This window comes from Ciona robusta, chromosome 10 (assembly GCF_009617815.1).
Source record: "Ciona robusta chromosome 10, ASM961781v2".
Taxonomy (NCBI): Eukaryota; Metazoa; Chordata; class Ascidiacea; order Phlebobranchia; family Cionidae; genus Ciona; species Ciona robusta.
In genome coordinates, this window is record NC_143244.1 from 3,326,152 (window position 1) to 3,354,007 (window position 27,856).

The 27,856-nt window shown below is 35.1% G+C and overlaps 3 protein-coding genes across 7 annotated transcripts; 1 reads left to right on the top strand and 2 right to left on the bottom strand.

Moving 5' to 3' along the window:
- The first annotated feature begins 2,257 nt into the window (after positions 1–2,257).
- LOC149729598 (claudin-7-like) lies at positions 2,258–6,268 on the top strand. The gene is made up of 3 exons (XM_089885766.1): positions 2,258–2,791; positions 5,043–5,154; positions 5,626–6,268. Exons 1-3 carry the CDS (start codon positions 2,491–2,493, stop codon positions 6,119–6,121), a joined length of 909 nt encoding a protein of 302 aa, XP_089741892.1. The 5' UTR covers positions 2,258–2,490; the 3' UTR covers positions 6,122–6,268.
- LOC149729599 (uncharacterized) lies at positions 6,117–9,775 on the bottom strand. 2 transcript variants are annotated; one of them, XM_089885768.1, is made up of 6 exons: positions 8,784–9,775; positions 7,904–7,995; positions 7,398–7,717; positions 7,050–7,239; positions 6,837–6,985; positions 6,117–6,541 (listed from the first exon to the last, which is right to left on the bottom strand). In XM_089885768.1, exons 2-6 carry the CDS (start codon positions 7,904–7,906, stop codon positions 6,403–6,405), a joined length of 801 nt encoding a protein of 266 aa, XP_089741894.1. In that variant the 5' UTR covers positions 7,907–7,995; positions 8,784–9,775; the 3' UTR covers positions 6,117–6,402. The 2 variants fall into 2 exon arrangements, with proteins under 2 accessions (XP_089741894.1, XP_089741893.1); XM_089885767.1 differs by having other exon boundaries at positions 7,904–9,775.
- A 136-nt stretch (positions 9,776–9,911) lies between these two features.
- Positions 9,912–22,444, bottom strand: LOC149729600 (leucine-rich repeat and coiled-coil domain-containing protein 1-like). 4 transcript variants are annotated; one of them, XM_089885764.1, is made up of 21 exons: positions 22,288–22,444; positions 22,007–22,158; positions 20,332–20,518; positions 19,879–20,034; positions 18,983–19,137; positions 18,369–18,581; positions 17,792–17,895; positions 17,633–17,723; positions 17,098–17,220; positions 16,503–16,598; positions 15,458–15,592; positions 15,153–15,292; positions 14,545–14,746; positions 14,085–14,270; positions 13,429–13,603; positions 12,671–12,834; positions 12,255–12,350; positions 11,832–11,944; positions 11,101–11,238; positions 10,630–10,765; positions 9,912–10,091 (listed from the first exon to the last, which is right to left on the bottom strand). In XM_089885764.1, the coding sequence occupies exons 2-21, from the start codon at positions 22,148–22,150 to the stop codon at positions 9,975–9,977; spliced, it is 2,871 nt and encodes a 956-aa protein (XP_089741890.1). In that variant the 5' UTR covers positions 22,151–22,158; positions 22,288–22,444; the 3' UTR covers positions 9,912–9,974. The 4 variants fall into 4 exon arrangements, with proteins under 4 accessions (XP_089741890.1, XP_089741888.1, XP_089741889.1 ...); XM_089885762.1 differs by having other exon boundaries at positions 22,220–22,348; XM_089885763.1 differs by having other exon boundaries at positions 22,226–22,336.
- Positions 22,445–27,856: the final 5,412 nt, after the last annotated feature.

Below are 27,856 nucleotides of genomic sequence, written 5' to 3' on the forward strand. Positions count from 1 at the left end.
TATAAAAAATAAGCAAAATGGGTACCGATATAGAAAAATACATATTTTAGTAAATAAGTAGGGAAACTTCTGTTTTAAACTATACCATTTAAACGAAAAATTGTATGTAGATAGACTTGCTCAAAGTGATCTAAAGTTTTAAAACACAAAAAACGTAGAAAAAGCCCTTTTTTCGGATTTGGTATAATGGATTTTTCTTTTTTGTAAATATTATAAAATATAGACTTTGTAATGATTTAATTGTTCTACTGAACAGAGTTACATCTTTTCGCGCAAATATATATGGTAGGATTGGGAAACTGGGACAGTTAAGCACGTATTGCCTTGTATTTCAAAAAATCAAAATATATGAAGATTTTTGGGTGATGCCATGAGTTTATAATACCATACGTTTATTAGTATTCAAACAGACGGAGTAAAGTGGGTTATTTAACAGCCTTGTTAATTTTAAACAATAAAATATGTTTTTATTGTGAATACAGGTGGTAACTAACACAAAATAGTGTACGCTTTGAAAATCAAATTCAAACTTTTTTATCTTGCTCTATTTTCATAGCTTTACGAATGTTGCCGATAACATGTTACTAGAATTAGATGAAAAATGGCAATTTTTAAACAATAATTAGTATTGTTAGAACTTCAATTAATAAGTATGTATCGTACAAATGCATTTCAATTTATATTTTCCACATAAGTCACTTCTCATAACTTCTCTCCAAATGCCTGTAACTAAATTTCGAGTATATTTTCCATAGATTATCTTTTTTTATTATACTGTGTAAGAATTACCCAGGGGGTATAAATTAATAAAGTAAAAACAAAACTTTTGAAGGGTAGTAAACATCTGCAAAACTACACTGTGGGGTAAAGTGGGACACCCAGTTGAAATTATTTTTACGTTAATATTATTCTTCAACTTTTTGTATAATTCAACAAATTTAACTGATGGTGCTAGTTTATTTACAACATGAACTTTATATACACACATTTAAATTAATATTATTGTGCCTTTTGCAACCATAATTTAAAGCAATTTGACTCAGATATTTTTATCATGTATGTTTAATTTTGTTGGACAAACTGAAACTGTACAAAACGATTTAATATGATTTTAAAAATGTTCATAATTATTACTTTGTTATTTCTTTCACCTATTAAAAAATACTGCTTCTATTTAACACTTTTTTTTAAATAGTTAAAACAGTAACCAGCTTTGGCGCGCGTATAGATAAAATTAATTAGTTGGAGTTAGTGTCTAACATGACTTATAATCTATAAACATATATGTGGCCTAAAGGTCGTTGAACTTGAAAATGTTGCTTTGTTCGTGAACTAAACATAACAAGCTAACCCCAAAATGGTTTATTACGATACGTTTTTTCTATTATGTTCACCGATTGAACAAGTTTCCATTTCATACGGTCATGTTGTGCACAGCCGACGTCAGAGAGGTTCACACTCCCTGAGGACTTACTATAATTACCGTAAGTTGTAGTAAGAAAAACGGCTGTTTGGACGTGGTATTAGTAGTGATTAAAGTAGCACATATGCCTATCGATTGATATCGGGTTACTATATTGTTTTAAACAACTTTCAACATAATTGAAACTACATCATGGGCTAACATAATCTTTTGTATTGAGACCGCATAAAGTTAAATAAATTTAATTTTTGTACACAGGAAAACACGATAATGATAATTAGTTGTTGAAGTAGGGTGGGGAAAGATGGGACACCGTAACCGTAATACCGTAACTCTCATGGACCGTTGATAATTGTATAAAAAACGATCAGGATATTTAGACATTATGTCATAAAGTGTCCCATCTTCCCCCTCCCTACTATATAAATAAAGAAAAATCTCAAATAACTTTGCAGCATGAGAGAATGTGCATTTGATGAATCAATAAAATAAAGTTTTGTTGAAGAAAAGTCCTTGTTTATGAAAGCGGAACTTTTACAAGAATACTATATTAAAATAAATTTTATATTGTTTTGAACTTCTGATTCGAGGCTATTTAGTCTACATACCTCTCGTTTGCATTTAAGAAGTCAATTTTAGATTTCGTTTGCAATAGACGAACAATCACTTGTGCAGTTTAGTTGGCTGCAAAAAAGCGCTCGCATTCCCTTTTTCGTTCAGTGTAAATTAGATATTGATCCCGAAGCTGACTGGCTAGAGCGTGCATTGCATGTGCGCGCACACCGTACTCCTATTTTCCGCCTTGGCCGTTTATTGGAAATAGCCGTGCGGGAGTCGATAGCACTGGAATTGGATTTTTCTATAGTTGTCGTACTGTGATAGCAGGACAGTGTAGGTTTATGTAATTAATGTATTCGAATGCGAGTGAGTTTTGTGTTGGTTACAAACAGTCAGTATATTTTACATTATTATGAAACAGCTCATAAATAGGAGACATTTTTATTAAAAAGTAATTTAGATAAATAATATTCTATTGTTATTTACACTACCTAGCTAAAACATGGAACATGGCAATCTCGAGTTGTCAAATAGTTGGATATTTAGTTGGAATTTTAACATGGCTTGGAGCTTTGCTTGTGGTCACACTACCGGATTGGAAACACAGTTACGTTTCAGAAAGATCGTTCTCGGGAGTTTTGGTTGTTCGAGGTTTATGGACAACTTGTACAGTGAAGGAATCTGGATCTGTTGAATGTATAAATATCAGTGAACCTGTGTTTGCATTACCAACTTTGATCAAGGGATGCAGGACACTATCGGTGCTCGGTACAGTTCTAGCTTTTTGTGCAGTGGCGATTACCCCGCTTGGTAAGTTATATTCCCCAACAATTTAGTGTGGTGTGCAATTAAAGAGGAATAAAACATTCAAGCTTACATTAACTATTTTGTGTCATATTAATTTAGTTCCTAAAATTATGTTTTAAAATTACCAAAACAATATATCAATCTTATAAAACGTGTGGAAGTATATTATTCAACGTGATTGTGTTTCAGTCAGTTACTCTTTCATAGAGCGACGGGAAATGAACCGTTGAAAATGTTCCATCTGAATAATGCATGGACCATGGCTAGCTTGGTAATTAGCACAGAGTAGTACGGCGAGTGGTACTACAATATGCGAGTCGTTTCGATTTGTCAATAGACTTGCTGCATAACAACTCTCATTACACTCAATTAAACAAAATACTTTTAAAACTTCAAAATTTACTAAACAAATTTCACTTTCGTCGCTCAATGAGTGTTTGTTCCATCTAATTGGAAAATGTGTCAAAACTTTACGTTATATTTGATAACAAGCCCTGTACTCGCGAATTCCTTTTAGGTTTGGACGAAAAATCGATGGATTTTAGGTGACAGTCGGATCAATTCTCCTGGTTGAATAAGCAAGGCATGGACGCTAATGAAACTTGTCGTATATGTCGTCGAGTTTTCACGCGAGTGCTTATGGATTACCGATAACACTGTAATATAACAGTTCCAAACTCGCCACCGATTTGTTGCTGGCAGTTCATATTAACATTTTTTTACCGCTTATATTAATCATCAAGCGCAAACGAAATTAGAAGCGTTATATAGTGTTTCTAAATACTTTCGTTACAATTCCAAACCACTACCACAATGTAGTACTGGTTCAATAAGATATATTATATGTGTGTACACCAACACACATATACAGTAAAATAGGGGGAAGTTGAGACGTGGGGCACATTGGAACGAAAACAAATTTTATTCGACAGTATTCTTACAGTTTAACAAAGTGCGCGGCGGGTTTACTGTTTTATACAACGTTATAGGCTAAAAAAAACTAAAAAAGATGGTCGTTTTGAATACTAACTGAATCATATTAAAACTGTCGTTTTTGTATAGTTTGCTGGTTAGAGTTATCAATCCAGTATCATAGTTTAATACAATGAACTGAACGATTTCGTTCGATTTTGTCTCAAGACATTATAGTTTCAAAACTGAGATCATAGGTTATAATATGGCTTAAATTAAAGATAAAACAAGCACAAAAATATCGTTTTAAAATCATGTGTATATAGTAGGGTGGGGGAAGATGGGACACCTTTAGGACCCAAAATGTCCAAATATCCTGATCGTGTTTTAAACAATTAACAGCAGTCTATGGTAGTCGTGAAAATACTTTTTAAAATTTCTTTTATTATATAGAATAATAAGGTGTCCCATTTCCCCAGTATATTATATAAAGTTTCCGTGGCATTGAAACCAACACGGCTCGTTAATTTCGGTAGGTTAACTACAAGTTGCAGATAAATATTAAAATAAAATCTTCCATTTTTTGTTATCCCAACATACTATAGGTAACATATTAAAACTAAGGCAATGGGACAGACAAAGTTGCTTTTTGAAACGTACAATAATATTTTGTGTTTTTTACGTGCTGTAGTTCTAATAATGAATTGGTTTATTTTGTCAAAATTAACAAAGAATTTAAGCTTTCCCATCGTACCCCGCTTTTTGCGATTTGCTTAAAGTACCTGGTGTGCGTTAAATAACTCCATGTATGTTTTAATACATTTCTCAGTTGTTGTCAAATATAATAATGTTACGGTAGTATTCGTGGTATCACTCAAAAAACGTGATATATATATATATTTTTTTTAAATGGTGGGCAATATGTGCATCTCGTCATGTCCCACATTGCTATATATGTATGAGTGACTGCGTGACTGCTCTTAATAATTTGCACAACCCATTAGTGGTCACTGCACATTGAAGCAATTACTGTAAGTGTGTTTCCCATGCACGCACACTCGCTCCTATCTTTGATATTATGTCAAGATTAACGTATTTAGCGAGGATAACGTTTTTTTCAATGGACACTTCTCTGTATTTTTATATTTTCTATGCGTAGGAAATGTTTACAAAACATATTCAAAGGCATCATTTATAATGTATACCCAGTATATTCATAATTTTAGATAAACATAAATTTCGAGTTTGGCAGTTCCTCTATACCGCGTGGTTTACAGACACCACGCGGAAATATGTGTCTGTTCACATGTTTTTCATGTTTTAATTGTTTTATTTTACCCAGGAATGAGGTGCACTAGAATAGGAGGAGACGCAAAAACAAAGCTTCGGATTGCGAGATGCTGTGCTGTCTTATTCGGTCTTGCCGCCATCTTGATAGGAATTGCTGTTTCATGGTAAGCAAGTGTTTAATATACTTGACCCCGCCTCACAATAGTCATGAAATTTTTAAATACGGATGGTTTGCACTAAAATAACTGTTTAACAAATACATAGTGGGGTAGGGGAAGATGGAACACCTTTTCATTCTATTTTATCGTCCCATTTGATAGTAAATAGTAAGCATGACACATTATACAACCGCACCCCCACGACTTCCATAGGATGTTTAGATATTATGTGCTAAAGGTGTCCTATTTTACCCAATAGTACTATATATAATACATTCATTATTAATTTGTGAAGGACCAAGATGTATAGTAGGGTGAGGTAAAATGGGACACATTTTCATTGTATTTTGGGGGGATTTAGGTGCTAATGTTATATTACTCCACAGTACTAAACTCAATGTTTTAAAATCTATTTGTTTGAACAGTTACTACATTACTAACTCATCTCATCTCACCAGTTTCCATTATATCCATCAGGTACGCTGAAGATGTTGCCAAGGATTTCCACAATCCACTAAGTCTACGTAAACTTCCTCCGGTCAGCGATTTAAAATATGTTTATGGGAATGCACTTTACATAGGTTGGGCTACCATGGCAACCGGCGCTATATCTTCAACATTTCTCGTAGTGGGGAGTTTCCCCGATGCGGCAGCGGAAAGTGAAAACAACAATGACAACCAAACTCAGCAGCAAAAAAGCTTGAGACCGGGATCTTCTTATGCTCGTTTGTTAAAAAGTGACGTCACAGCTTTGCAGGGTCCGGAGCAAAGAACGTCCTCGGTCAGCAAAGAACGGCATTATATAACAGTGACAACTAATGGCTATGGAACCACGGGAGCGAAGGCTAGACCGACAACTGTGAACGGTAAAGCTCCAACCAAACAAATGTCGGTAGCATATGGGGACGGTAATACCTTACCCCTATCAACGAGAAATAATCTGCAAAGTCAAACTAATAAGACATATGTATAGCACAAGATTTTATTACGATGCAAATAGCATGTTAAATATCTGAAGCCCGTTTGATTTTGCAATAGTTCCGTTTTGCACGAGTTTGTGTTTGCTGTACAGTTTTGTGTGCTTTTCATTTAATAAACCAAAACCAACAAAACTGTAAAACAGTTAATTTATTTTATAAAAAGCATATTTTGGAATACTGCTATATAAAATTTGAAACCAGTTTGATACGCATGTTTGCAATACAGAGCTATACGAATCCGAAATGCCTTTGTATTAAGAAGATAAACAGCTAGTTAGGCAGTATTGCTTATTGGATCTTTTTTTACAACAACTTTATTTCTTCTTCCGTGTTGGTCGTAAACATACACAGACTTTCCTTTGTGGATCAGCGAGGAATCTTTTATAATCCGAGGCGGTGCTTCAACGTATAGTCTGTAACAGATATTTGTAACAATGTAAAGTAGGGTGGGGGAGATGGGACACCTTTAAAATCTTTTGCTCCCATTTATTAGTAAACCAAGAACTTTCAAAGAATTTTAAAACTATATTCTTACGACTCCCACAACCCAAAACACGAGTAGGATATTTGAAAATTATGTACTAAGGTATCCCATCTTCCCCCCACTCCATTATAACACCATGGATCTTTTAACTATGCCGACATAGCTTACAGGAATAGTTAAGTTTAATAAATTGTATTAACAATTATTTATTTTACTTAGCTTACCTGTGTATCGGGACTGTAAAGTTGTACTGCAGTGGTGTTGGGTTGTTGTGGCTTTGTAGCTTCGTATTTCCTATCTCCATGTATGACTCAGTTGGTTTACCGATTCGTTCAGTACCGAGAATTATCTCACATGTAGAATCAAGTAGCCTCTGATGATTTATACATTTATAGACCGTGTCGCATTCGCTGGTTGATTATACGAATTATTTATACCTGCTTTTCAGTGTCGTTTAAGTACGGCGGAGAAGCACGTAATAAAACTGGCATTGATTTCTTCAAAGCCTTCTCCGAGCCTTTTCCACGAACTCCAACTTTTCTTAATGAATGTTGTCGTGTAATTCTCTTGTCGTCATGTTGGTTTGCATGCCACATTGGATGTTCAACATGCATCTGCTTTAACATCCTGTGGTACAGTTAAATTTATTCTCACAAAAGCACATGTTCGTAACTTATTTTACCCAGAAGGCAACTTTCAGCAGTTTAAACGTTTAAGAAACATTTGAAAAAAATATTTAGTGTAATTTATTAAAAAAAAGTTGTAATTTATTTTAGGATTTAAACCTTTTTATATTTCGATTAATCTTCTCTCCTCTAGCGCTCGTACGTGGCGAAGCAACATGCGGTTGATAAGATTGTATATTTGCTAGCGCGCATCTCACTTGGGCGTGCGTGAAGTGGTGTTTCAATGAGACATCTTGAGGTGCTTGCATTAGCATTGGCCGAGGAAGAAGGTTTGGAAACAGTCGACGTGGTATGTAAGATGGGGAGGGATCGAACCCATCTTCTCTTTTTCGGATTTCGAAATAAAATTTCCATTTCTTTGATACAGACTTAATAACATCAATGGAGGAACAGTTGGTTTTTTCCGCGTCTTGGAAATCCTTTTATACAGAATGCGTTAATAAGATTGTTATTGATAGAACCATATATATAAACATACATACATAACTAAGTTTGTGGTTAACCAACATAAATACAAAATTGTAATGTAATTTTTTGGGGGTAAAAATACATGCGGATACCTGTTTAAAACAATCTTACTTACTTTGCCATATAATAAAACTTACCATTCTTGTTTGTTTCCGAATAAAAATTGAATGACGATTTGTTAGTTAAAACACCCACAGTTTATTTTCTTCACCCGGCAAGTGCTTTGCGACTTTCCATAGCCAAATATTAAATCTCGGTAAATAAAAGCCGGCGAACAATACATGGGTATTAGGTGGCACATTTCTAATTGTTATTTGTATTTATATTTACAGGGTTTGTAAAACATGTCGGCACAATAACGCTACGTGTTATTATCAGGGTAACTGATACCACACACACACAACACGAGTCATCACGGGCCGCATATCATATTAGACCGACATGACATAATTTGATTGGGGTTTGGTGAAGCTTTTGTTCGAGGTAGCGCACAAAAGGTCATGCAATGTACAATTAATTGTTATACTCCACGTATATCATGAAAGGATGCTAAAATAACGAAGGGCACTTTGACATTGACTTAACATATAGGGACAACATGTTGTATATAAGTCATGTCTGCGAAACAAAAAGCATACATGGGTCGCTTTGAATTTCACAGCCGCAGCCGATTAAACGGATTAAGATGTTTTCGCTCCGAATTTTATCTGCGCCAGTGGCGTTGGCGCGATGTGAATATCATAAATAATTAACTCTTCAAATGCTTAAAATAAATTTATAGTTTGAGGTCGATACCGGAATATATGCGCGCACACACACATTCTTTTCCAGGTTCATTTAAACTCGTGCACACATAGAACACTGAACAACAGCCAATAAAAGATGACAGGACCAGCACTGTTTATGAAGACGGCGAAAACGTTGGTGCCAATAAACTAACATCCCCGCCGTCAACAAAATTATACTGGGATAATTATATAACCACGTAGCATATTACAGTAAGCAAGTCAGACTTACCTCAAACAAAGAGATTCCTCATTACCTGCACGTCTTCATTCGAGTTTCAAAATGAAATGAAGCCGGAAATTCTGGCGGAGCATGATTTAAGTCGTATGATGAGTACACGGTCAAGATAAACGCTGGGTTCCGGCGTGCCATTCGAGTTACAGTGACATAGTAAGTGCACGGCAAATCGGATTGGGCTTGGATCCTCCACTAATAGCACATGTACGTGGGACTTTAATTGGCTCCTTCGTCGACACACTGGCGGAGCTTTGCTTAATTTCAACTCGTGTTTTAAGGCTGGTCCATCGCCCAAAGCGCTTCAGCTAATTTTACAAACTGTAAGCCATCATTGAGACGGCAATTAGTTCAACGGAGATTAAAACCCAAAGCACCAGGTGTTTCCATGAGAATGTCATATATCGGTTTTAAATAATAGGAAATCTCTAATTTAAACGTTGGCCCTATAGGTACTGATCACGAGTTCGTTAGACATGCATTAGTAATTGTAAGCTCCGGTTACGAACAGGACTAAATATACCCCATCTAAATTAGTTACCATATACTAGGCTATAAATGTTATTAATATATACAAAAAGATATATTTTCACACGGCATGGCCCGGGTGATGCCTCAACCAATATAGTAGGGTGGGGGAAGATGGGACACCTTTTCATTCTATTTTTCCGTCCAATTTGGTGGTAAACAAAAAACTTTCAAAGAATTATAAAACCATATTCCTATACCACCCAAAGACTATTGTTAATTGTTTAAAACATGATTAGGATATTTTGCTATTATGTGTCAAAGGTCCCCCCACCCTACTATACAGCAAACCACGCAACATGGTAAGCCCACACGCGATTCCCATTTTCTGACGACCAAACAAACTATTGATTAATTTACCATGTGTTTTGATTTTTGTGGGAAAAATTGAGGAAATAGCTTACTAACAAGACATGTGGTACAAATGGTTAACTAACAATTTAACGGCAACACACGTTTATAGACTGACGTTAAGTAAATCAATAAAATTGCGACTCCAATAAATATTTCAACTAAGTGTGGAACATAACTGTTAGTGTCAAAATTAAAAATAAATGAACTAGAATCTATACAAAGATTTACGTCACCTAACAGACATTGAGACATAATTAGGTTGTTGTATTGTTTAATACATAATAACATAAATGCAACTAAAAGGGTTTACGCGAATAACTCGTGAAAATCATTTTTTATATGAGACAGTTTCATCTGCATGTTTTTCTTTTGATTTTCAGCATCGCGTAATATTTCCCTCATTTCCTCCTCAGCTGAATGAACCTGTGTGAAAATATCAATATAACAAGAGAGCAGGGCGTTCTAATGGTTCATATAACAGAAATCCACATGTTTTTTAATAAAAGTGGTAATTATTCACTAAGCAGCTGATAGCAGGTACTATTTGACACCATCAGCCACACAAAAAAAAAGAAAAAAAAGATTATATAGTTGGGTGGGGGAAGATGGGACACCTTTAGCACAAAATATATATATAAATATCCTGGTCGTGTTTTTAACAACGGTCTATGAAAGTCGCGAGGACAAGGTGTTATAATTCCTTGAATGTTCTTTGTTTAATACCAAAATGTACGAGAAAATAGAATAAAAAGGTGTCCCATCTTCCCCCATCCTACTATATATAAATTGACAGGTGTTGCAACTCATAAACGGGCATGAGGTGTAAAAAACAAGGGGTTTTAACCTTTCACTTTCCATTTGAAATAAACAACATTTGTTTGAACAAACTAATAGTCAAGCCAACATTAATAACATTGGTTGTTCTTATTAACAGTTAATAAATATTAATAAATAATTTCACCTTTTTGTTGCATCGATCTAATTCTAGTTGATGTTGTTGTTGAATAGTGTGGATTTGTTGTTCATGTGAAACACGTATGGTATCTAGTTGTTCTTGGAATGTTGAATCCATTCTTGCTATTCTATCTTCTAGTAGCCTGTGTGGAAATTTTATCAATTTATTTGAAATATTAAATGAGCGAATGATATTTGTCGAGGGTCCATGTACCAGTTATACTTTTTATTCAATAGAATAGGTGGTACCAACGTTTTACTTTTGATTGTCGGTATGACTGTAAAAAACTGTTACTGTCAGGATTTTAAGTGTTCTTTGTGCTGTTTTGTTTGTTACATAAAACAATATGCATGTTTATATATATTATATACATGTTTTAAAAGCATTAGTACTAATTTGGAATTTAGTTTGATGCGGAAAGTGTTAAGTACACTATAAAGTATTTCCAGAAACATTACATAGTTTAACTCTTAACACCTCTTAGCTTCCAATGCATCCTGATTTTCTTGGGTTAATTTCATTTCTCTTTCCCTGGCAGCCACGTTTATATTCTTAACTTGAATTTCAAGTTTAGTAAGCAGTTCGCCTTTGTCCGACCATTTTGACTTTAAACGTCTAATAAAAAATTGGTAGTTTAAAATTTATGTTTAAAAATCACTAAAACAGTTAAGACAAACAGCTATAAAATTTGCAATAAATAAAACACACACTGACACTCACAGAAAAAAAATGGTTTGCGCACAAAGATAGTTTTTTGAGGTTAATTTAAAGATTAACAACTAAACAAATTATATAAAACAGATTTTTTTTAAATGTACTTGTACTACCTATGCAAATATTTTTCATGGACATATTTTATTTATAAAGAAAAATTGAACGCTATGAAAGTTATCCTATTAAAGAGGCATATCAACAAAAAAAATCGAATTTGTATATTCTCAAATGCGATCTAGAGGTACCACCAAAGTTCCAAAAAAAAACTGCTGCTAAAAAATAATGTAAAATAAATTATTCATCTTCTTTATATATATAAAAGATCATAAAACATAGACCTATTTTTATATTTTTGGTTAAATCTATAATACAGCAGGTACCAGTACGACATAGAGAAAAGTTTGATTTTTCTTTGAGGTTTTTTTAAGACTGTCAATTAAACAATAAAACTACAGAATATTTTTAATACTGAAACTAAACTAATATTAAATTACCTATGTTCATCTTTTAATGTTGTCAGTTCTTGTGTTTGTTCATTAATTTCCGCTTTCAATTGTAATTTTCGATTAACTAAATGATCATTTTGTTCTTTTAATGCAACGTTGTCCTGAAATAATGATAAAAAATCATTAAAACACACTTGCATGATTAAATACATATATACTGGATTAGTGATATTAAATTTTATAGATAATAATAATAATAAAATTTTAGTAATAACTTTTTTATTTTTCTATTTTGTCTTTTTGAACCAGAAATACTTGGGAATATAAGCCAACATTACATGGAAGATGGAAGCGGAAACATAAAAGACAAAATGTAATAAATTCTATAACTAAACAACAGTAATGTTCTAACCTTTGGAACTTAGCCAGAAGTCTTATTTTCTACAACAAATACAACAGTTTAACAAGTACCTGTGTTAAGTCATCAACTTGTTGTTCCAATTCATGTAGATGTCGCAAATTTTCATCAAGTTTTGCCCGAACTTCATTATCTTTTTGTACAAGTGCCTGTGGATGTTCGTACAATGATAATTGACATGTGCGGATGTCACAATATTTTTTACCATAAGAAAAAGGTTTTTCTCCCCCCAAAAATGAAAAATGATTAAACATACCATAATAATCTTTAAACATTTTTTAGCCACTCCTACATTTAAAACTCCCATGCCTCAGAACAAAAAACACACATTATAAGAATTTGTTTTCACTAATCCATACATGCGTATATCATACATTAGATCTCTACCCATGCGCTACAAAAACGGCGCTTCATGTGGCAAGAGATCTAACAATACGGGATCTTCTACTTTATATTAACTTGGACAAACCTCTTTCATTTTAACAATAGTATCTGTTTGATCATCAACAACTTTTGTTTTTATTCGAAGCAAATCAAGATCTCTTTCATTGTTCTTTCTTAGTGATGAAATTTCTGCGTTCAAACTTTCGATTTTCATCTCAAATCTTCCGCGATCTTGTGCGAGTGATGAACCTTGTCAAGTGTTGGAAAAATATATTTATGTAAAAATATTTATTGAGGGAAAATGTATATTTTATTTAGAGAAAAAAAAAAATATATATATATATTGTGTTGGGGAAATATAAATTTATGTGTAAGTTAAAAATATTTGACAAAATATATCTCACTAAATAGCTTTACCACAGTGGGTAGAGAGTTCAACCAGAGTGGCCACAACTAATGGTCATTGCTTCAAACTAGAGGTCACTACTGTTATGTCTAAATTGGTTGTCACACAGAAAAATAACAGGAAATTGCATTCAAAGCAGGTTTTTTACGACATTATCTGAGTGTAACAAATTAATTTTTATTACCGTTGTTATTGGCCGTAAGCCCTTCATCACAACAAGTGTGACGTAACATGGTCTATTGTGTGATTGTGTCGCAATGTACGAAAACTAGCAGTTGTTTTTTAAGTGTTAACTGGGCAGCTTTTCAGTCGAACGTATATTTACAAAAAAGCTTGTTGAGGCACAACAGGGCGATTTACATCATAGGCGGAACAAATTGAGAGACCTGCAAATTTAGTATGCAACAGTAAGAAGAAATAAATGATAATGAACCAACCTTGATGAGCAAGTTCCTCACCCCACACCTTCCTCTCTTCACGTAAACCATCAATTAATGATTGCAACGCAACGTTTTGACTCAGCAGTCGAGATCTATCTTGGTTTGCTTGTTTAAGTTGTGAAACTTGTTGCCTTTCAGCTTCTAATGACGCCTCAAGAGATTTAAACTGGGACTGCAGAAATATTAGGTATAGGTTTTATTAAAAAAATGTATTTCAATAAAAATCTTCAATTAGGAATATATGAATGACATGTAATCTGAAGAGGTAAAGTCCGGCACCATGGCAAAGTGGTTAGTGCGTCTGCCCTAGAGATAATGGGTTCAAGTTCAAGGCTAGCCGCTGCTACAACTGTGCGCGTATGTGTCCTTGGGCTAGACACTTAAATACTCCAATTCAGTAGTCACTTTTGAGTTGTACAAATAATCACCTATACATACAAAAAAATTAAAAATTCTCCAAAAAACAATCACCCGCAAGGCCATAAAGTAACATACATGGTAACTCGTAAGCTGGCATGAGGTGTATGAGACAGAACACCCGCGTTATATAACCACTGTTCTTTCCAGCAAGGCAGTAAGCTTTTGTAAGTTTTGATTTCGAACTAATTCAAGGAAATACTCTAGAAAACTAAGACAAATAAAACTACAAGTACCTGATATTGGATGTTGATTTCACTTTTAGATTTTAGCATTTCTTCAATTTTAACTTTCTGTTGTTTAATAATTGTCGTCATTTGTGAAATTAAACGTTTCGATTTCTCTTCATTTTCACAGCTGGCTTGGTAAACTTGTTGATATTTATCAGCATTTAACTTGGCAACTTCGTATTTGTTGTTTACCTTAACATAAATAACATTATTGGTATGACTCGTGCTATTCCACTTAATTAATGCCATGGCAACTCAGTTAAACTTTGAATACAGGAATATTATTGCCAGCGGTACAGAGGGTTTATCAAATCATATTGTTGGCTATATTTTCAATTAATTTTTAAAATATTTTGATGAAGTTCAAGGCAACAAGAGAGGCATTTAATAACATATTTTATAAGCGGACAAAATGTTTTAATTTTTTTTCTGACTGCAGTCTGCAGCACCAATATAAATGACTTACCTCATTATATCTGTCAGCTTCAATATGTAAAGCTTCTCTAAACTCATTTTCAAGTTGAAAATATTCTTGTTGTAAAGTTTTTATCTTATCATCCATATGCTGCATGTTGATTTGATGTTTTTCCTCATCTTGAGCAACACGCTGTGCAACAATATGTTGAAACTCAGCGCTATCAATTGATATCTTGTTACTCATGGCTTGCCTGGAAAATAATTCATATTTTTATTACGTTTAGTAAGGAGTAAGTAAGTTGGTATTAATCGCAAAAATAAAAACCTAGATAGATGTATTGTTCACTTGAACATATTCCATCATTCTCCATTAGAAAGTAGGACGGGGAAATACGGGACACCTTTAGCACACAATGTCCAAATATCGTGTTCATGTTTTAATCAATTAACAACAGTCTGTGAGAGGATATGGTTTTATAATTCTTTAAATGTTCTTTGTTTACTACCAGATTAAATAAAAAATAGAATAAAAGGGTGTCCCATTTTCCCCACCCTACTATATATTATCGCGTGATGGGAAAACTTATGTGACACATGTCCCAATGTGCCCCTTTTTATACGATAGTTTAAGATTGTATAATTGTCATATCAACCCACCTCATACTTTCATCTTTAGCAACCATCATTGTTTGTAATTCCTTTATACTTTGTTCAAGTTGTTTATTAGTAACATGTTTTGCTTCTGATTCTTTTGTTATTTCATTCAACTTCATTTGCATTACTTGAAGCTTTTTCACCTGTATTTATATTAAATTACCATTACAAAAATTGTAGTTTATGTTTAGGATGTTACCAAGGAGTTAAAAGACAGATTAAAAAAACATTTATAAAAATATTACGCAACAAAAAATGTAAAACAAATTTGCAACAATATTTTTGGGCATGAATATGCATTTTATCACCTGGGTTTTGGTGACAGTAGCCAGGTCACCTTTTAATTTCGAAAGTGACTTTTGATGCACCCGAATTACATTCTTTTGTTCTTCAACAGTTGCATGAGCTGCTTCTAACTTCACATTCAACGCTTCAGATTCTTCCTAATAACAAATGAATTTGGAAATTAATTTGAATGTTGTACATTATGCACAACTTGCTACCAATTATATATAGTTTGTTATAATTAATCAATAATTGCTAACTGTCAGTTTACTGGTTTAATGCTACCACATGCATACATAGATTCATTTTAGTCATACACTTGCTCTTGTTGTTTTTGTTCTTAGCATTGTTAGTTTTCTTACATCTTAGTTCTTAACCTCACAACATGTGTTATATATCAACTCATTATATATATTTATAATATTTTTTAGATTTAAAACCGTTAAATTAGTGTTTTAAGATTTTTTTAATCAAATGCGATATTTCAATACTTGTTTTAAAAAATTTAACAAATTTATTATAAAATGTTCATTTTGTTTCCGTCTAATGCAAATTTTTAACTCAGGTACTGTTTTATTTAATCCAGCCAAATAAAATAATCGTCTTTCGTCAAGCAGGAGTTTCGTAACACACTTAATATCAATGATCTTAAATTCTTTAAGGTTTATCAAATTAGCTGCTGACTGCTTGCTTTGCTTTCACATATAGTAGGATAGGGAAAGATAGGACACCTTTTCATTCTATTTTCTTTCACATTTTGGTAGTAAAGTAAAACATTCAAGAACTATAAAACCTTGTCCCCGCGACTTTCATAGACCGTTGTTAATTGTTTAAAACACAACTAGGATATTTATATATTTTGTGCTAAAGGTGTCCCATCTTCCCCCACCCCACTATATATCGTCCTTGTACTTTGGTTTCAGAATATAAACAGTATTAGATGTCAGCTTCCCAATAATATACAAAGATGGCCTATCATTGTTACAATTACTAAATTGGGTCATTAGAACGATTTAATATGTTTTATAATGACAAGTCATTCAAAGTATTCACTAAAAAGTTAAAAACCTTTAATTCTTCATTGTTGTCTTTTAATTGTTGATTTGTTTCTTTTTGATTAAGTAGCATTTGCTTCAATCTTTCAGTGGTTTGTGCTGCCAGGTTCTAAATAAAATCTTGGTAAATAATTTAATATCCTAAAACAAAATCAGCTTTCTGATTTGATATTTTATTTAATCACACTATATGGTTGTGAGACCATATTGCCACATGTTACACAGACATGCACTTAAAGGGGCATACCAACTAAAAAAATTGCATTGATGGAAATGAGCAAATATGCTGTATGGGTACCACCGAAATTTCAAAAAACAAAACAGCTCTCTGCTAATGCGCTTTATTACAAACGCGGTTCAACAAATGTTTAAAATTTTAGTGTTAATTGAAAATGTGCAATAGAGCGTAAAATAACTGATGCCGTATAATAACTTTGAGAATTGAGAAAAGGTCATCTCTTAATATCGTATTTTTAAACCAAACTACAAACACTGTATGAGAAACGCACAACGGTGATTGGCTTAAACTTTTGAAAGATCAATATATATATAGAAGGTCGTCATCATCATCAATAAAGGCAAGATCTAGACTAAGCACTTATACTCACTTGGAGCGATTTAGCTTCAACTTGAGCAGAGTTCATTTCACGAACAGCAGAAGCAAGTTTCCCACTTGCTTGTTCAGCCTTCCATCGCTGTTCACGCTCATTTTCTAATTCTTTTATTAAATGCTGTGCAAAATACCACGCTTATGTTATATATTACATTAAAAAAAGTTTTTGCATATTGACAAATTATACGACTTGCAACAATAGTTTCAACATGGTATGGGTACAGCAATATTTAAATCTGCTTCGAATGCAGCCATAAATGAATGTAACTTATTAACCTTCGGGTAGCAGGGCTAGGACAGTCCTTATAACATGGGTGTTTTGTTTCCTACACACCTTTTTCACTTAACGAGTTACCATGTGTGTAACTTTTTACAGATTTTTCATGTTTAAGAGGTTTATGTTTGGCTGATGATTTGGACAAGCCATTAGTGACCACTGGGTTGAAGCTGCTAATCATTGTGCGACAGCGCTAGTGATGATGTACATAAATTTTTAAGAAAAAAATTCTGTCTCTTAAGACACTGGTTACCATGAATGTTTGTTTTTCATTTGTTCTTTGTGGAACAGCTGGTTTGTGTTGAACATGAGTAAATCTTTTCCTTACAGGATGCTTGCTTGGCCTAAATTTTATAAACAAAATTAATTACGGATACGAGTGATACCTCTTGGGCAGATTTTAGATTTTTACCTTTTTGTAGCAGGTGATTTTACTTTATCTTGGATCTGTGGAATCTTTGAGGGTATTTTTGAAACATTTTCTTTGTTGGAAACTTCTGAATCTTCTCTTTGTTCCTATACATAATTTAGACATAAAAAGCTTCAAATTCAAGTTGTCAATAAACAGCAACTAACTATGTGCTGAACCAAGTGATCTTTAAAGTTGCGTAAGAACGTCATCTTTAAATGATGATTGCTATAAAATTGCTGGCAAGATCAGTCAGCTTGATTTCTTTTTAATATTTTTGTTTATGTATTTTTTCTCTAGAAAGTTGCATTGTTGGTGATAAATAAAATAGCCAGTGTATCTGTATCTGATTTCATTATTAGCTGTGCTGCTTGGTAGATCACTCTTTGTATGACTTTGATCTACGGCACCAAACTGAAAAAATACTAAACCCGTCTACATAAAATTTCTTCTTGATGCTGTCATTAGCTTTTGAACTTCAACTTGACTTTGGACTTTAACAGATTTTATAATTTAGCGCTTCTTTAATTGTTAGGTGTAAAACTAGGCACTCTGTACAAAGATTTCTGTTGAAACTTACCTTGTCATTCACTTGAGTATCATCACTGGTATTTGACTGTATAGGAGAAGGCAGTTCAGATATTTTAGAAGTTTTTCGTTTTTGTAATATTTGGTTAATACGAGGTGTTGGAAGTTCATCACATTGTGGTGTCAACACAGATGATTGGTTCAACATTGTGGTTGATGGTTCGATGTTACTCGGTTTCTCAACCACATTTATGGTATCAGGAATCTGTAACAGAAGTAAAATAGTGTGGTATAAACAAAGTTACTTTAATAAAAACATATACGCCAAAAATTAATTCCCCTTCTGTTCAGGGGCGTAAACAAGTGGGTCCGGAACCCCACTCGTTTCTGAATTTAAAAAACAAAATTAAAAAAATTAATATTTTTTTGTAAAATTTGAACTTCTTTTTCTAAAAAATAGTAAATAAGTCATATTATTGTAGTTTAAACCAATCTTACGCGTTCCTATCATGTGAGTTATTATTTATGTCAGTCAGGGTGTTCTTACTGAGCACGTAACACCTTAGCGTTCATTTTCTAAGCAAAAACTTGCACTTGCGAACCACCCCCCCTTTAAATTCCTAAATACGCTCCTGCTTCTGTATGTTAAAAAAGTTGGACAATTACTTCTGTTTGGGAAGTTTCACTTGATTGAAGCAAATATTCCGCATCAGAATTGAACACAAACACAGGAACATCATACATGGAACTACAACCATTTCTATCAATGTGATCTAATGAAGTAAGCTGAGGTAACTCATTCAACATTCTCGCTCTGTAACCTGCAATTCAACAATTAAACAATATAAAAATGAAATCATTGAGCTACTGTATATCATTAGACATTTATTTTTAGAGCAAATTGAAGTTTTTAAGTTGCATTACTTAGTTTTATTACGGTATATTTTGTTAGGTTTCATCCAACAAATCTTTAACCATAGGTTTAAAGGGGAACTAAAATGTAAATGACAATAACTCGATAACTCGAAAATAATGTTTTTTAATAGAAAAACTGGCATCTATCAAAAATGTAAGTTGTAACTTAGTGGGGACTGGGGCGTATCTGTACACAAATTATAAAGACTTTTTACTTTAAAATAAAATAGACTTTTACACCTTTATTTGATATGGACATATTTGTCATGGTGTATAATTTGTAAAAAAATAATTTTCCAAATGCACTGTTTGTGCATAATAAAATATACGAAAACTCAATTCATTATTGCAACCACAGATGTTAAAATTGCATATATTTTACAAAACTAATATTGTATGTACTAAGTGATCCTGTTCTCTCATCATTGCAAATAACCAAACATTTTTTCCATACATTAGGCAGTAAGAGGTAAATAAAACTAACTTTTTAACACAACAATAAACTAATAACATTAAATACATCTTAATGAAAGTTAGAACATTATTAAAAGTTTATTAGAAGTTAGAATCTATAAGCAATGTTGCCAATTATGTTAATTCTTCAATTCGTCAATTAGATTAAAATTTGTTCATTTAGACAAGATTACCTGGTTCCCGACACACAGGATTCCCTGCATCATCTCCATCAAGCTTAAACACAAGATGCTTCAAACTTAAAATTCCTTTCAAATTTTGAACAACTGTTTCAAGATTTGATATATTGTTGCCATGCAGTAGCAGTACTTGTAAAGTTGATTCAGGTACTAATTGAAAAATATGAGGCATTGTGAGTATTATTTTGTAGATTTATATATAATACACAGATAAAAAAGTAATATAGTAGTCAGTAGATATGTACTGCATTGGGAACCTCAACGATTTACGTCAAATAAATGCCATTGGCAACTTTATATTTAATTAACAACTTTATACATATATTGTTGTAAAATAGTATAAATTATACAGCATACGTATATATATTTTATTTATATTTAGATGTAAGCAATACCAATAAAAAAAAGATGAAAAAAAAATTTTAAAATTGAAACTTAAAAACTTACCTTTAAATTGATCAAAACAATCTAGAATAACAATTTTGTTATATGACAAATTTAATTCAACTAAGTTTGTTAACCCATCAACATAAACAGATGATATGGAATTGCAAGAAAGGTTTAATGAACGGAGATTGAATAAATGAGCCAATCCAGTCATACACACCAACTGGTTTGAAGAAACATCCAAACTCTGTAAAGAATAATGAATATTTATAATAGTTTTTTATGGCACAATAAATATCTCAAGCAGGATCTGTATACTTATACATGGACTTGAATGAATGAATCAGAATGTAACTAACTTTATCCTCGCGTGGCCAGAAAACGAACAGTCGTTATCACACGGGTTTAACACCTCGTGTCAGATTACGAGTTACCATGTATGTTACTTTGTAGGTGATTATTATTTTTTGGATTTTTTTACATCATTTTCCATTAAACTTCTTGCCCAAGGACACATACGCCCACAATGATAGCAGCGTCGAGCCTTGAACTCATTACCTCTGGGTTACAGGTAGGCGCGCTAACCACTATGCCACGGCACCGCGCTTAATGCATACATACTGTGATATATCTATTCAATACCTCAATAAATAACATTTCATGTTACCTAAATAGCCTACAAGCTACACTTTATAACAATCTGAGTAATCCTTTAGCAGGAGACCAGTGAAAATCCTGGTTTAAAATGTTCCCTAGGCCTCACTGATACCCACTGTACGGGTTTGTAAAAATGTGCGAAAACATGCTTTTTCACCCCAATTCGCCTGACTTGGGTCTCCAACCCAGAGGTTATGGATTCAAGACTCGTCGCTGCTACCAATGTGGCCATATGTATTCTTGGGCAATACGCTTAATGGCAAATGATCTACCCCCAGTGGTAGTCACTAAAGGTTGGTCTGAATTGTCAGCCACAACTAAAGTGTAGGTCAATATGCATTCTTATGGGGTATGACGTAATAATCTTAACTTGGTTAAATTGAAGACGTATGCTTTGAAAATATGGTGATGCAGCACTTTTTTAAAGCATTTTAAAAGTTAATTTTTACACGAACGCCTGTTTACCAAATTGGTCATCACTATCAGGCCAACCTAGCTTTAAATAAAAGTAACAAAACTACCAGTGCCATTTCGGATACGAAACGGTGGTAGTAAACAATACATGGGACTATACAAAAAAGTAGGTACACTTTTTTCCGCTAGGAGGCGATGACAAATACCTTTCCCTATTCTATGGGGAGCAGTTAGTTTCACGGTTTATACACTGTGCGGGACTCGAACCCAGTAAAAATGAAACAAAGAGAGTAAACGACCGCGCGCAAACCGTTACACCACAGACTCTTTGAGAGTAAACTGAACGAAAGAGCGTATATAACCGAGCTAATATGGGAAAAATGTTACTAGTGTTCTTACTAGTGTTTTATGTATTTAGAAAGGTATTATTATTATTTAATTAATTTGTTTTACACTTACTAACACTTTGTAGTGTTGTTTTGTGCGTTTTTACGTGTTTTTTAAATTAAATAATTACCGATACCTAGCGGAAAAAGTGTACCTACTTCTTCGTATAGTCCCATGTGTAAACAATATTCTCTAAACATTATCTATGCGGCTGTGGCCTGTGCCTAACACTGTTTCCAAATGTAAGTGACCAAAATAAATATGTATAGAAATGTACCTTGAGCTGTAGAGCATTTTGAAGGCCATCCAGGTGTTTTATTCTGTTAGAATGTAAACTCAATGACTTGACATTAGCACCAATGTTTAATTGCGAAACTGTTTCCAAGTTTTCATCAATGTGAAAGATATTTTCAGAATTCATAATGCGTTCTGCACAGATAAAAAATAGATGCTGTTGATTCAATCCACGTAGCTAAGAATTTTTGCTTACTTTCACCTGTATACGTACACATAAATCAAGCATTTAATCATCATTTATTTGTTTTGATTTGTACTCACCGCCGTTATTTTGTGTAATTACTAGAGCATAACCACCGAAGCCAATAAAAATTAGTTCTGCAGAATTGGATGACAAGGGAGAAAAGCTCTAATGAGTAAGCACGAATTTTCATAATAATTTTTAACCATTTACACTAGCGCCGATGTCTGGCGATTTTCGGACGTCACTTCCTTTATCGCTAGCGAAGCGAGCGACAAAATTACGATTTTAATCTGCCGATGATCGCTAGCAAAGAACCGTTTTTGCGCGAAAAGTAACAATTTTCGCGTGTTCTGTTTTGCTGTAAATTAAACCGTGGACACGATTTTCAAGTAAATAGGAATTAAAAAAAGGAATATTTTGTTGCAAGTAAACTATACTGTAATAACGTGAAATTATTAAAAATAGCGTTTTTTAGGGTGTTTTGCGACTATTGTTAAGATCAACTTTAACAAAATATGATTAAAACAGTTAACATCATACGGACGTGTTTAATATACAACTTCTCTGTTAATAAATGATAAAAAAAAAACAATTTATATGGAATATGGAAGAAAACTTTATTGTTTATTCCTGGGTATTTTCTATCTTTTTATCGCATATTTACATTAAAAGGATAAAAATTAGTTTCCAACTCTACGCCAAACAGATCAGGATATCGGGCGATTTTACATTTGTGTGTGAATCCTTTGTCGGCCGTCCCCATCGCGACAGTCGATATAACACGGGTGTTCATACACCTCGTGTCAGCTAACGCCTTACGATTTACCATGTATATGTTACTTTGTAAGTAATTTTTTTATGTATGGCTGATAATTTGGACAACCCATTAGTGACAAGTGGGTTGGAGCAATCGCCGTTAAATGTCCTACCCAAGGACACATACGCCGACAATTTAGTAGCACGGTGCCGGACATTCAAAGAAATATATTACAAAAAGAAGAATAACAAGTTTACACAAGTGAAATTTTTATTGATTCGAAAACGGGCGGGGTAGCAGGGGACCTTGTCAATTTAGATTAATAATTGATTTTGTAGCAGAACTAGCAGGCAAGTTTTTATTTATTTCGTCTCCTCGGTCACGATAACGAAGAACAAGAGAGTTGGTAAAAAGCGAAAAGACGGGTAGTAACGGTAAAACAACAGTTGTTAAAACACGCTTATTGATAAAAAAGAAAGTAATATTGTTTTGGATAAAAGGCGTGACCGTTACACCCTACAGACAATCACGGCCTACTGGAGATCACGGTCTACTGGGGATATCTCTAGTAGGCCGTGAGACAATACAATTGGAAAATTGAATAAATAGCATTTAATTAAACATACTAAAGTTCTGTAATGTCGTGGGTTTAGCACTTAGTTTATTGACACGCGCACTGTTTTTGTTGTTTACGTATAGTATTTGTATTGTATATTAGTTTAGTTTTAAATGTGTTTCTTCTCACTAGTTGTGTTCTTTTGTGTTTTCCTTGTCACTATTTGACCTAGTATTTTGCTTTCCTTATCACTGTTATTCACGCACGACTTGTTTCCCGCACTTGTTTTAACGTTCCAACGTGTTCCTTTGTTGCTGTCATTGCCGTTAGCCGAATTGCTTGTCACGTGTCACGCTTTGCGCACTTTTCCTCCTTCTAGTTTTAGGTGTATGGAGCAGTTCTTGTTGTATCGTGTGGACGAAAGGTTGTATTAATTGTGAACTGCTTTATCGAGTGAAAGCCGTATCGAGTTTTTGTTGTATCGAGTTTTTGTTGTATCGAGTTTTTGTGGTATCTAGTTGTGGTTTATGTGGTTTAACAGTTTAGTGTGTATTTTAATGCCATTCGTTTTTATTCAGTTTTTATTAAATTACATGTTTTTATAGTGAAGTCGTATTCAGTGCAGCTTACAACAGACTACAGCAGTCAGGCCCCGCGATTGGCCGTTAAAGCAGCGTCCCGGACCAAACTCCCGTTATCAAACGTAACAAATTCTTGACGATCCTGCCAGGACGTTGCAATCGTTTTATCGGCTGTCTGTAGTCTGCTTACAGCGAGAACTCAATATTTTATCAAGTTTTAAGTGTACTGGTGTTAAAACGGTATGGCTTTTAATGTTTTTATGTCACCGCCTGCATACTCTCCTGGTTGCGACCTTGGCAATTTTATCAAACTATTCAATTCGTATTGCGAAAGCGTTAAAGCATCAGACGATGTGAAGCGTCACATGTTCATCACGGCAATCAGTCAAGACTTGCGATGGCAACTGCAAGGTAAAGATCCGTGCATATTTGACTTGTCGTACAAGACGTTGACGGAACGAGCGTTGGGTTTAAATAACAACAAAGTTCAGAGGGAGTACTTAAGAGAAGAGCTAATGAAACGCCGACAGCTACCGAGAGAGAGCACCCGAGATTTCGCTTTCACTGTTAAGAACCTTGGTGACCGCGCGTACCCAAATGCTGTTGATGAAGCGACGATACGCAATGAAGTAACGTATTTAGTATTTACTTGTGGTTTAGCTAATCGTGAGTTTGCCAAGACGATACCAATCAAACTGGATTACTCCCGCGATTTCTGGGCGGCTGCTGATTTGGCCATAAAAATGGATGCCTCAGAAAATTTGGAAGTAGCTCCCGTAGATCCGCGTACTCTAGATTCACACGTGTCGAACAGCAATACAACTAGTGATATTGCAGAGAGCCTGAAAGCGGTCCAAAACAGTATCGAGGGCTTGCACAGAATGATGGCGCATAAATCGGAGCCGCAACACCGACAACCACCCAATCCAATTCGTGATTCGTATCGACCAACTGCTACACGTGGATGTTATGGATGTGGACAATTCGGACACATACGTCGATTTTGCCCATATGAACGACAAGTAAGCAGACCTCCCGTGCCAATTCATAATAACATTCGAGGTACAGGTATGTTAAACACAACCACTTTTCACAGGAAAGAACCCAACGTACGTCGGGACAACACTGAAAATGAACATTTTAACGTACGAACTGAAAAAGTAGGTTGTCTTAAAGCTGCAAAACTCCATCGTTTTGCAAATGTCGTTGTCAACGAGACTGTGGTGTGTGCTCTCGTGGATTCAGGCTCCACAATAACTTTAATGCGCGCGGACGTATTGAGTAATATATCCGTTAACAAAAAGATGTCTGCTGTCCCGCGGCATATGCGTTTTGTGGGCCCAAGTGACGAACCAGTTGCAATGCTTGGTGTAGTCAGAATACCACTCACAGTTGCCGGGCTCAGAACGAATGTTGACGCTTTTGTTTCCGCCAACATTGTCCATGAAATGATCCTGGGGCTTGATTTCTTGGAAAATAACCAGTGTAAATTATGTTACAGTTCAAACTTGATGTCTGTCGGAGAATCGACCGTTCCTCTCCTGAACAAAGCCTTTATTCCTGAACGGCAGGAAGTATACGTGACCGAATCTATAAATCTACCGGCAATGACTGAAACCATCATTAATGGAGCGTTGGAACATCATCACAATGACGACGGCTGGCCTGATTTCCCTGTCTTGATAGAACGAAACGATGACTTCGGTGCGAGGTACGGTTTACTTACCGCTAATTGTGTGGCAACAGTGAAATCCGGGGTTGTGCCCGTAAGAATGGCTAACTTTACCGACGATATCATTAATATTCCCAGTGGTGTCCGAATTGGTGTCGCCTTACCATTATCAGCTTTTGGTAAAACTGATTGTTATATGTCCGAAACGTGTGTTGTTGTCAACGTTCCTGATGCCAGTACCTCCCGTTCGACTCATCGACCAAAACACGACATCTGTTCGGTTAACCATTCACCTAACGAAAATCATAAATTTCAGGCCATAAGAGATGGTGTTAAATTGAGCAGCGAGTTGTCTCAACGCCAGAAAGATCGAGTATTAGATCTGTTAAGACGACATGGACGTGCCTTTTCTACCTCATCCACTGATTTGGGTCAGACGGACCTAAAGAAACATTACATAGACACCGGAGATGCCAGTCCAGTACGCCTCCCTCCTCGACGTACATCACACCGAGCACGTCAACAGATCGAAGAGATAATCTCCGAGATGAAAGAGCAAAATCTGATTCGACAGTCTACGTCGCCATGGTCCAGTCCAATCGTGCTGGTAAAGAAGAAGTCGGGAGAAATGCGATTTTGCATCGATTACAGACGCCTGAACGAAGTGTCCAAAAAGAATAGTTATCCAATTCCAAGAGTGGATGACAGTCTGGATGAAATGTCTGGCTCGGTATACTTTTCGACCCTAGACTTGAAGTCCGGGTATTGGCAGATACCTATGGACAAGCACTCACGAGAGAAGACTGCATTTTCGAGTCACGTCGGGCTATATGAATTCAATGTCATGCCAATGGGGCTTTCGAATTCCGCCGCCACGTTCCAGAATTTAATGCGAATTGTCTTGAATGGTATAGAATGGAATGGGGCATTGGCTTACTTGGACGATATTATCGTGTACGGACGAACATTTGAAGAACACTTACACCGCCTGGACGAAGTGCTTGGTCGCATCGAAAATGCCGGTCTGACGTTGAAGCCATCGAAATGTGACCTTTTCGGAGAAAGCGTCGGGTTCCTCGGACATATCGTGTCAAAGGATGGTATCTGTTGTGACCCAGCAAAAGTCGCGACGGTGAAAGCGTGGGTTGTCCCCAAGAACACCAAGCAGGTACGGCAATTCGTGGGCCTTACGTCTTATTATCGAAAATTCGTCAAAAACTACGCTGCTATAGCATCACCACTGCACAAACTGACAGAGAAGGGTTGTAGATTCAACTGGTCTGATGATTGCCAAAGAGCATTCGCCTCATTGAAGGACGCGTTGACTCGCGCACCGGTCCTCCAATATCCAGACTTCACTAAACCCTTTCTCCTAGATACAGATGCATCAGACGCTGCAATCGGTTGTGTTCTGGGTCAAGTAGTGGACGGCAAAGAACATGTGGTCGCCTACGGCAGCCGAACCTTGACAAAAGCTGAGAAACACTACTCAACCACACGAAAAGAACTATTGGCCGTAATATTTGCAACTAAACTGTTCAAATGTTATCTTGCAGGTGCTCATTTCACTCTACGAACAGACCATGCGTCCCTACGTTGGTTATGGAAATCCCGTGACCTATATGGACAATGCGCTCGTTGGGTTGAACATCTTGCCCAGTTTAATTTCGAACTTGTACATCGACCGGGTAGCAAGCACAACAATGCGGATGCCTTGAGCCGCTTGGAGGTTGAAGACGACTTCCCGTATTTAGTGAAGGATGAAAACATCGACGAAAACGAAGAGGTTGAGCAGGTGTGTCAATTACAATTAACATCAGCACTAGGTATGACAACAGAAGAGATTGGGAATGCACAACGTTCGGATGATCACCTCACTCATGTTCTGCCGTGGCTAGACCGTGGTGTGAGGCCGACGTACAGGAAAGTGAAGAAATTGGGAACAGAAGTTCTTCACTACTGGGCGATGTTTTCAAAATTGCATTCCGAAAATGGACTAATCTACGTGAAAGATGAAAATGGCGTACCAGGTACATTAACACCTAAATTAGCGGTCCCTGAAAAGTTAAGACACGAGTTT